The 11,028-nt window shown below is 37.7% G+C and overlaps 2 protein-coding genes across 2 annotated transcripts; both read left to right on the top strand.

Moving 5' to 3' along the window:
* Positions 1 to 1,045: 1,045 nt before the first annotated feature.
* LOC136826843 (GATA zinc finger domain-containing protein 14-like) lies at positions 1,046 to 6,383 on the top strand. Its single transcript, XM_067084330.1, has 5 exons — positions 1,046 to 1,095; positions 1,372 to 1,449; positions 3,149 to 3,992; positions 4,127 to 4,259; positions 4,339 to 6,383. The coding sequence occupies exons 1-5, from the start codon at positions 1,046 to 1,048 to the stop codon at positions 6,381 to 6,383; spliced, it is 3,150 nt and encodes a 1,049-aa protein (XP_066940431.1).
* A 195-nt stretch (positions 6,384 to 6,578) lies between these two features.
* On the top strand, positions 6,579 to 10,041 carry LOC136826844 (PE-PGRS family protein PE_PGRS45-like). The gene is made up of 3 exons (XM_067084331.1): positions 6,579 to 6,876; positions 8,844 to 9,250; positions 9,595 to 10,041. The coding sequence occupies exons 1-3, from the start codon at positions 6,588 to 6,590 to the stop codon at positions 10,039 to 10,041; spliced, it is 1,143 nt and encodes a 380-aa protein (XP_066940432.1). The 5' UTR covers positions 6,579 to 6,587.
* Positions 10,042 to 11,028: the final 987 nt, after the last annotated feature.

An 11,028-nucleotide genomic window follows, 5' to 3' on the forward strand; every position in this document is an offset into this window, starting at 1 on the left:
GGTATTCGGGAACAGCACACAGCTGAACCAACTTTTCATTTTATAAATTTCCATCCTTTACTTGATGTAGACAAGAATTATTTGGCGTGTGTCTGCAACTCGATGCCTAACGGATCACTTATTATTCATTATTAAGAACTTTTCCCAGGTCTGAGATTTAGTTTTCACACTGAAATTGGTTTGAATCGCTCTTATCACGTTTCGCAATTGTGTACATAGGGGCCTCATGTAAAAGGGTACCATGTTTTGCCAAGTATGTGAAGACTGAGGGACATTTTCATGCTTATGAAGACGTTCATTTCCTCTTTATTTCCAACTGCATGCCATGTCAGGGCTGTAGGACCACACGTGCCAACTGTAAATGTTTGTTGCACGATTCCTTAAAAGAAAATGCTAAACCGTCTTAGATTATGAAGAGCATGGGAAGTTAAAGCATACCCAAGAGTGTATATTTATCTTCTTATCTCCTGAGGAGTATTACGATGCATGCACCGCGGAATAATTCCGTTAAATCTGGTAGAGATTTCGTCTTTTTTTCCAGCAACTAACAGGAGACCAGGAGTAAATATTTTGACCCAAATGTTATTCAGGAATCATTTACAGTATTTGTTACACAGATTGTCTTGAAGTTTTATCGACAACAAAATTTTCATTCGAAGATTGTTCCTTAATGGCATTTCACTGATATGCATTTAAACGTTTTGACAATAATACAAAAAAAAGAGGAATACGAGTACACAATTGGGAGATAATTTTTTTATTCGTATTTTTTAACAGGAGACACGAGAAAGAAACTGCAGTGTTTGCAAACGAATATACAGTATAAATTACTCTGTCAAAAAAAAAAATAAATAAATAAAAAAAAATAAATTCAAATATATATAGGCCTTATATATATATTGACTTTATATTTATATATTTGAATATATATAATATAGTTCCATTTTCGAATATGCGACTAACACAGTCGAACAACTACAACGTCCATAATTCCCTGCTTTAAGTACAATTTATTTTTCGGGGAACACTACAGACGTTTCTCCCTATGAGAGTCTCTGGATGTGAAACTTCAGACGATAAATCAAGCAAACGAATGTACAGTATAAATTGGGGTCAGAACAGAAAAAGTAATAAATGAAATTAGTTAAAGAAAAAAAAATTCAAAAGAAACGCCAAAAGCCTTCGTCTAGTTTTGGTTTCAGGATTTCAGGAAGTGTTCTGGATGGGGTTGATCTAATAATGAAAATAGATCCATTTTCCAATATGGTTTTTGCGACTAACTTCACAGTCGAACAATATTCCAAAGTCCATAATTCCGTTCTGGGAGTATGTTTTTGAGAGCTGCTGTTCTGTTTATTTTTCGGGGAACAGGCCTAAGTCGTTTCTCCCGGACCGGGATCAATCTCCGGACTCTCGCTCTCAAGGAGATTCTGGCAGCCACTGGACCAGGTGATATATTATTATTAATACTATTAGTCACTTATAACCGTTCCTCACCAGCGACCACCTCGGAAAGAAGACCTTCGTCATTCTAATCATTGCGTCTATGTCGCTCATGCCTCTGTCGGGCTTATCACACTCATCATTGCCCTCGTCAGGAGAGGAGGGCAGCAGAAAAGAAAAAATTATGTGAAATTATTAAAGAAAAATAAAAAAAAATATCAAGGAAATGGCGCCTTACATCGTCCGTCGTCTAGTTTTGGTTTGGGGTAAGACATTGTGGCCGTGACATAAATCCAGATTTTAGTGGAAATTTTGATCTTAACAATGAAAATATGTGTATATTTTTAAATTGTGATGTGATGTTTTTTCTTTCATCATTGTGAACATTATTCCTGTGGCAGTGAATCTTCCTTTCTGGCAGTATGTTTTTTGAGAGCTGCTGTTCTGTGGTTCGTTTTCGTTGTGGGAAAATAATGACATTCAAAGTTCGCCTCTCCAACGGGGAGTGGGAGGAACGACTTGAAGTGAGAACGCTTTACGTGGCACATACTGTACGAGTATAATATATTTACAAGGCACTCCATCTGTCGTGTTTATATTTCCTTCAACCCAGCTGTTGTGTTTTTTATACCTTTCAAAAAATATACAATATATTATTCGAATAATATATAATATAATATAGTAATATAATTATAATATATATATATATATATATATATCTATTATAAGTATATTATTTATGCATTTATCACCAACCCTTCATTATATAATTTATAAGTATCATTAATTAAAACAAGCTTTTCTACAGGAATATGTTAAGATATATATATGCATTTTGGGAAGCCAAAATAACCAACATATATATATATACAACCATATTCTTTGAAAACTGGACCCGATCAACATCCGTACTCTTTATAACAACCATCTCCCATTCTTTGAAAACTATATCAACATCCGTACTCTATATATACAATATATATATATATATGAAAACTACCAGATCAACATAAGTTTTTGGAGGCTAACAATTTGCTTTCTACATTCTTTGAAAGGACACAGCTATCAACATCCTTACACTTTGGGGTGAGGTTGCTGTTCCATTCTTTGTGTTTTCCTTGTCCCCAGTAGATGTATTCTTTGACGTGGCCCTCAGCTCTCCCATTCTTTGAAACATCCATGGTCATTATATTTATCTTTATATAACAATATATATATATATATATATATAAACTATATATCAACATATGTATATATACTGTATATAGTTTTGGCTGCTACAAAACTGAGAAGTCAACATTCGCTGTCTTTAATGGCTTAAAGCTGACATCTTTCCTTATATTTGGAAGTTTTACTTATTTGATTTTCACTTCCGTTTTATTCTTAGTTTCTAGACGGCGTCCATCTCGGAGTCTGTGTTTATACTTTTACAATTTTCCCGTTGTGATTTATACTCTGTTCAAAAAATAACCAAAAAAATACAGTTACTCGAATAATATCAATAATACTAAGAATAGTAACGATAATTATAATCGGTTCATAACTTTTACTTTTATCTCCAACAGCGTAAGTCTCATTATTTCATGCGTTTACTCACCAACCCTTCATTGCTTTAATTTACCAAGTCATCATTAATTAAAACAAGCTTTTCTACAGGAATCTTCTTAAGACCATCCTTATCTGCGCTTTTGGGAAATCAAAACAGCCAACATTCCTACTCTTTGGAGGCTAACAACCAACTCTCCCATTCTTTGAAAACTGGGCCCAATCAACATCCGTACTCTTTGGAGGCTAGCAACCAACTCTCCCATTCTTTGAAAACTGGGCCCAATCAACATCCGTACTCTTTGGAGGCTAACAACCAACTCTCCCATTCTTTGAAAACTGGACCCAATCAACATCCGTACTCTTTGGAGGCTAACAACCAACTCTCCCATTCTTTGAAAACTGGACCCAGTCAACATCCGTACTCTTTGGAGGCTAACAACCAACTCTCCCATTCTTTGAAAACTGGACCCAATCAACATCCGTACTCTTTGGAGGCTAACAACCAACTCTCCCATTCTTTGAAAACTGGACCCAACCAACATCCCTATTCTTTGGAGGCTAACAACCAACTCTCCCATTCTTTGAAAACTGGACCCAGTCAACATCCGTACTCTTTGGAGGCTAACAACCAACTCTCCCATTCTTTGGAAGCTGGACCCAACCAACATCCCTACTCTTTGGAGGCTAATAAACAACTCTCTCATTCTTTGGAAGCTGGACCCAGCCAACATCCCTACTCTTTGGAGGCTAATAAACAACTCTCCCATTCTTTGGAAGCTGGAACGAGAACCAATGGCAATGGTGCTGTGATGGAAAATGGAATTTTAAATGGAAGCAAAGAGAATTGTTTCATCGACCCCATTACAAACTTACAAAATGCCATCCCTGGAGGAGGCCTCCCTGGTCGAGATTATCCCATCTTTGCTTTCGTTCCCAATACAGGATTCAACTGTCGAGGCCGGATGCCTGGGTATTACGCAGATACCCAAACTAGGTGTCAGGTAAGAGTACCGTGGATTATTCGTCATTTTGCATTACTTAGCAGCCGCCTTTTTACCAGAAAGCAATGAAATCATTGAAATTAACTTAAAAAGCTGTTAAAATACTTTTTATTCAGCCGCTTCTTCCTCAACAGGTCTTCCGCATATGTCAGGCCAATAACAGAAAAGATTCGTTCCTCTGCGCTAATGGAACGATCTTCAACCAGCAGAATTTTGTATGTGACTGGTGGTTCAGCGTTGCAGCCGAGCAATTCTATGGTTTAAACGGTGAGATGGGCAAAGTTGGTGGAAACAACAATGAAAACGTCAATAACTATAGTAATAGAAATAGCCATACACAACACAGCCAGTGGCATCAGCACCTCCTCCAATACTACTGGTCTTGCAAACAATTATGGAAATGGCAGTGATAATAGCTTCAATAGCAATAATGGTAACGGATTCACCGCCAGTAATGTCACTCTTAACAGTTTCACCAACACCAATACCTACAACAATGCAACGCCATTTGGAAGCATTTCTGAAAATAATGTCGTTAGTACTGCTGGGTTCTTTAGTAACAACGGTATTGCTAATAACAATAGAGGCAATAACATCACCCAAAATGGATTCCTCATTGAGAATGGCAATATGAAAAGCAATGGTTACGTCACTGGAAATGCGCCGTCTGGAAGCCACAATGAATTCTCCATTGGTAATAGCAAAGGCAATGAATACAATACTCAAAATGCATTTGGGAGCAACAACAGGTTCAGTAATGAAAAGGGCGATAGGTTCAACAATGGCAATGGGAATATAAACACCAATAACAACAACAATGGATACAACAAAGAAATTACATTTGGAAGTAACATCGGGAACAGAATAATGTACGATAATGGAAATGGTAATAGGATCAACAACGCCATCAACAATGTAAATGGTAATGGCAACGTGAATGGATTCAACAATGGAAATATGTTTGGAATCAGTAATGGGAACAGCAATAAGTACAGCAGTGGAACTAAGAACAGACTTGGCAATGACACAGACAATATAAACAACAATATCCACTTGAACAGCTTCAACATGGCTACCACATTTGGAAACATTAACGGAAACACCACTGGACGCAGGAATGGGAATTACAATAGATTCAACAGTGCCAACGACAATATTAATAACAATAACAATAACAACTTTGGCTACAACAGTATAAGTGCATTTAGCAGTGTAAGAGTCAACGGCAATATGCATGACAGTGGATATAGCAACAGATTCAGCACTGAAAATAACAATGGATTTCCCAGTGACAATAGCAACAACGGGGTAACTGGAAACACCAATAATAATGGCCATGGAACGAATGTAAATATTAACAACAATGTATACAGTAATGGAAATGCATTAGGAAACAATAATATGAACAATGATGTGCACGGTAAGGGTAATGGCGATATTTTAGGTGGTGGAAACAGTAATATAAAAGACCATAGCAACAGTAATGGATTCACCTCTGGAAATGGATTTGGAAGCAACAATGGTCATAGTAACAGAAGTGGGAACAGATTCAGCAGTGAAAACAACAGAAGATGTCCAAGTGACAACAGAAATGGCTTCGGTAATAGCATGCCCATTGACCATGTAAATGGGCCCTTTATTAAAAAAGGATTTAGTGGTCACGATGATAATGAGTTTGCTGGCGGTAATGGTAATGGATTTGCTGGTGGTAATGGTAATGGATTTGCTAGTACCATCAGTAATGAAAACAGTGGTAACTACGGTAACATCAACAGCGAAGCAAGCAATGATGAATACAACTTTGGCAGCACATATGAAAATATGAACAATTTCCCATGCAATTTCGGGAATAGTGGTACCTTAAATGGTGCAGGTGGTAAGCATGAAAGCAGTGGTAACAGAAACAGAAAGAAGGAGCAACAAGCAGCCCCTTTTAACTCCCCTAGTGTAAGTGGCAATTATAGTACCAGCTTCAGTAGAAATAGACAACATTACATTTGGTCACAATCAAACTCCTTCATTTTCCGTGTCAGTTCTGACAAAGGGGTAAACATGGCAGATGGAAGAAGAAATTACCATAACAGAGAAAGTGAGTCACAAGAAAATTCCCGTAATTCCTTGACTAAATCGGAAAATGGTGAAAACATTTCTGGTGGGAATGGTAATTTTGGTACCAATGGAGACAGAATTGACAAGAACAACAGTGGGTCGCAAGTAAAACCAAATATTTCTCTGAACAATTTTAGGAACTTGGCTCGTGGGAATAATAATCATGGCGGCAGAGGCTATGGTTATAGAAAAGTTTTAATTACCAATTTTTCCACAATAATAACAGAGATTGCTATTGTTTCTGCTACTGCTATTGACGCATGTTCTGTTATTTCGGGGTAATTCTGTTATTTCTGTTAATTGCTATTGCTTGGGGTACGAAATTGCAACCACATAACAACCACTTCCAACATCTTCTTTAGGCAGTCATCTGGTCGTTCCGCACCCTCTCCTAGTCAACGGTCCTGAAGCCGCAGCCAAAACGACCTTCTCAAGGTTTTCCCAACACCTTCCATTCTCTCTCTCTCTCTCTCTCTCTCTCTCCGAATGAGCGTGTTTGTCTGTCTGTCTGTCTCTCACTCGCTTTTATATATAAGCCGGCAAGCGCATCTTCAACATCATCAAACCCTTCTTCGCCTCCAGCAGGAGAACTACTTCTTCTTCTTCTTAGCTTTCGGGGTTTTGCTTTGCGGTTTTGTGCTTGAAGTCGACTCCGAGAAGGAAAGGAATAACGAGTCGAGGATCCTAAAAGGACATTTTATTACTTCAATTATTAGAGGGGACGTGTCCAGGATGACGATGGTTTCCAATACTTCTTGTTTTCTTGTCGTTTTTGGTAAGATGTTTACGAATTTTGAGTGAACTGTGAATTGTTTATTTTTTTTAGTATAGAATCATTATGTTTTCATTACATTTAGTAATGAAAATGTTACGTAAATACACTTAAAAACATGTTCTATACATGCATAGACGTTAGTGAATGTATGTCTTTGCGTGTAACATAAACATAAGCACACACAATTCTTCACACATGGAGAGAGAAAGAGAGAAGATAACAATTCTGTTTTGTTATCATTTACATACACGCACACACACACAAGCTCACACAATCACACACACAAATATATATATATACACACACACACACGCACATATATATATATATATATATATATATACATATATATATATATATATATATATATATATATATATATATATATATATATATATATATATAAAATTACCAATTAACATCGTATTAACCAAAATGTTGAATATAATCGCTAACATTGCCCTAGTAACTACAACATGTAAGAACACAATATTAACTGGAGATACTGAGTCCATAATTCTTATGGAAAATCACCCAATCTTCCTCATCCTTATCATCCTCCTCCTCCTACCCTTCACTTCCTTTCTTGTTCTTCCTTCTTGTTCTTCCTTCTTGTTCTTCCTTCCTCTCGGTGCTTTCGAAGAAAGGGAAGCTACAGCAAGCAGTCGAGGAGCCCAGCAGTCAATGGCTCCAAAGCACTTATGATCGGGAAAGGCAGCAGATGACTTTTACTCTTGTTCGCAGGTTACGGTGTCAGCCTTTTTGCATTTTCATCTTTTTTTTTCTTCGTATCATGCTATCAAGAGCTTTCCTGACTAAAATGGATGCAATTTTTTCTAAAGAAGAAGAGAAAGGAGAGAGAGACGGAGAGAGAGAGAGTAAGAGCGTGACGAGGGAAATGTATCGCTTACAAAGCTTATCGATGTAATTATTCCAACATTTGACTTAGAGAGAGAGAGAGAGAGAGAGAGAGAGAGAGAGAGAGAGAGAGAGAGAGAGAGAGAGAGAGAGAGAATGAAGCAAGGCCGGAGAAATGTATCGCTTGCAAAGCTTATCGATGCAGTTGTTTGAAAGCTAACATTTCACAGTTGCTTTGATGATGGAACAATCATGTTCTTCTCCAGAGTGACTTTTAACAGGCATCGATTTTGCTCTGCACAAATCATTTATAATTCCCCTTGAGTATAATTTATTCCCAAGATACAGAGAATTCGATATTAAATATTATATGTAAATATATAGACATACACACATATATGTGTATATATATATATGTATATACATCTGTATGTATGTATGTATGTATGTATGTATGTGTGCGCGTTTCTGTACGGGTCTTAGTGTATACGTATGTTTGTTTATACGTACAGAGAGCGCGAGTGAGGTGTTGTACAGTCTTTATTGATCGTAAAAATAAATGTGATTGATCTTCATGGGTAGCGGTTTTGTTTTGAAAATTACTCTGCACTCTTTCCCATCATTATTCACCAAAAAATTTACTTTTATTCCTCTTAACGATTTATTATCGAATCTAAGTGCATTATTGAGACAATTACGAAAAAAAACATTTGAAGGGAATGTAATAATGATATGTTTTGTTTCTTCCTATCGTAAAGATTTATGATTGTAGGTTTGCAAATAATATGGAATTATTTTTAATTAAAAATTGCTTTTTAAACATACTCAGAAAAATCATTTAGGGGAAAATAACAAACAATTTACAGAGAAATCTAATTCAGCGTAACGCTGATCAAAACACCGGAACTTCCTCAACAAAACAGCTGTCACTCAAAAGATGGAGCAGCCGTTATCGTATAAAATTGATTTTTTGTTTACATTCTCGTTTCTACTGATCAAGGACGAATTGCCAGTTGAAAGAACAGACTCCATTTTACTGTCGAGTGTTGGCGTGCTTCAAATAATCACACTTGCTCATCTGTTGTACTATTTTTTCCAAATCCTGGTAGGACTCTTGGCTGGCTCGTCAAGGGCAGAGTACCCAGGATCTCCAAACCAGGGAGCCAATGGCCTCTCACCTGGAGGCCCAGGAGGAGCAGCTGGAGGAGGATTTAACAATAATGTTGGAATAAATGGCGGAGGATTTAACAATAATGTTGGAATAAATGGCGGAGGATTTAATAATAATGTTGGAATAAATGGCGGAGGAGGATTCCACAACAAGGGAGGTGCCTCTGGAGGTTACGGAGGTAATGGCGGTGGAGATCCCATTGCCAACTTAGCTGACGTGATTCCAGGGGGCGGCGTCCCTGGTAAAGATTATCCCATTTTGGCCTCCGTCCCTAAAACGGGTTTCACCTGCCAAGGGCAGATTCCAGGGTATTATGCTGACACTGACCAGCAAGCTCGCTGCCAGGTGAGTAGTTCATTATACAGGTATCAAAAACAAATAGGCATGTACTAATGTAAGTATTATACTGCAGTCTTCTGTATATTTTCATACTGAAGAATTATACTTCAAAGACTCATAACTTAGCCTGATGGAAAAAATGAAAAGTAAATATGTATTATAATTCCAGTTACAAATTCTCTCATCGCTACTATCTAAGGTATTCGATATAGATGATAAACTGAGACATGTTACTAATGTCGTGATAAAAAAAAAAAATTCTTCTTATCTGAGCGACTCTGTTTATTAGCCATTGAATGATTCACATCAGGAGAATTTTACATCCTTCCCCATAACTTGGTCTCCCACAGGTGTTTCACATCTGCCAAGAAGACGGCAAACAGGATTCCTTCCTCTGCCCCAACGGCACCATCTTCAACCAGCAGTACTTCGTCTGCGATTGGTGGTTCAACTTCGACTGTTCCACAGCTGAGCAGTTCTACGGCCTGAACGCCGAGATTGGCAAAGTTACAGGCAACGGCAACAATGGCTACGGCGGTGCAAATGGAAACGGCTTTGGTATCAGGGACAACGGACTTGGTTCCCCTTCTGGAGCGCAGAGCCCTTTCGGAGGCGCTCCAGGAACTGGAACCATCGCAGTAGGAGCTCCAGCCGGTTCTCACGGCGCAGGAGCTCCCGGTACCGGCAGCAACGGCGGCGGCGGCGGTAACTTTGTTGGCGGAAATGGCGATTTCAGAGGCAACGGAATTGGAGTCGTTCCCCAGGCACCTTCAGGCCTATACCAATCACCCAACTGAGCCCTGACTGTTATCATTAGTTAAAGCGATTTATGATTGTTGATTTCTTTAAAAACTTTTATACCATGTTATTCCCATTTCGATTCTGTTACCCTCCATTTGGTGCCATAACAGAGAGATCTTTTGTACTGCTTCATGCATGAGTGTAATGCAAGATCTTGAATAAATATAGCAACATAAAGTATATTTCCTAGATACCAAACATTATGAGGGACCATGCAAATGCACCTTCAACAATCTCTCATTTCTGACAGTAACAACTAAGTACATGAATATACTCAGTCACTGTTACAGTGACTGATTGATTGACGAGAGAAAGCCCACAGAGAAAAACTCCGTATTCAATCTTTTTCCCTTGCACGAGATAGAAGTACATTGTTTTTGAATAAGCAAACTACTATAAGAAGAAAAAGGGGTTTCTTCTTTGGCACAATTGTCCTATTTGCCTTCCATAACATTAACTTATGATACTGTTATATAGCGACAACTGACTTCATTGCCATTATACTCGTAGATCATTTGATTCAAAACATCTGTTTTGGATCCAATGAAGCTTTTGAATACACAGAGAACCCAGGCCTTCATAAAACATAAATATTCCTTTTCAGTCAACCTGAGCAGTATACAAGTTATTTCAACTTGTAGTTCTCATGAGTGGCTGTATTTGTAATATTGTATGGGTTGTATGAAAAGTTTATCAGACAAATTTTGCCGATATCAGTTTTTGGCGTCAACGACCCTTCTTATTTTAACACACAATTTGTCAATCATGAGGTGAGTTTTCGTGTATTCAGTTTTAAAAATTCCGGAAACTTGACAGCCCTAGGGCACACAGGTAATCTAGTTTGTCAGTGAGAGAAGTTGTCTTTTGAAAATTCACAACTTTTGGTTAAATTACATTCTTTTTCAGTGATAGTATTTTTATGATACTACAGATAATTGCAAAAGGTGTTTTTTAGCGATGAATTGATATATACTAATCTATAC

Source organism: Macrobrachium rosenbergii, chromosome 41 (assembly GCF_040412425.1).
Source record: "Macrobrachium rosenbergii isolate ZJJX-2024 chromosome 41, ASM4041242v1, whole genome shotgun sequence".
In the NCBI taxonomy this organism is placed as follows: domain Eukaryota; kingdom Metazoa; phylum Arthropoda; class Malacostraca; order Decapoda; family Palaemonidae; genus Macrobrachium; species Macrobrachium rosenbergii.

Excerpts from the sequence above, each read along its gene's own strand:
- LOC136826843 (XM_067084330.1), top strand. The coding sequence starts at position 1,046 with ATGAGAGTCTCTGGATGTGAAACTTCAGACGATAAATCAAGCAAACGA. Across the intron at positions 3,993-4,126 it reads ATACCCAAACTAGGTGTCAG|GTCTTCCGCATATGTCAGGC; the intron begins GTAAGAGTACCG and ends CTTCCTCAACAG. Across the intron at positions 4,260-4,338 it reads GCAATTCTATGGTTTAAACG|CCAGTGGCATCAGCACCTCC; the intron begins GTGAGATGGGCA and ends TACACAACACAG.
- LOC136826844 (XM_067084331.1), top strand. The coding sequence starts at position 6,588 with ATGAGCGTGTTTGTCTGTCTGTCTGTCTCTCACTCGCTTTTATATATA. Across the intron at positions 6,877-8,843 it reads TTGTTTTCTTGTCGTTTTTG|GACTCTTGGCTGGCTCGTCA; the intron begins GTAAGATGTTTA and ends AAATCCTGGTAG. Across the intron at positions 9,251-9,594 it reads ACCAGCAAGCTCGCTGCCAG|GTGTTTCACATCTGCCAAGA; the intron begins GTGAGTAGTTCA and ends GGTCTCCCACAG.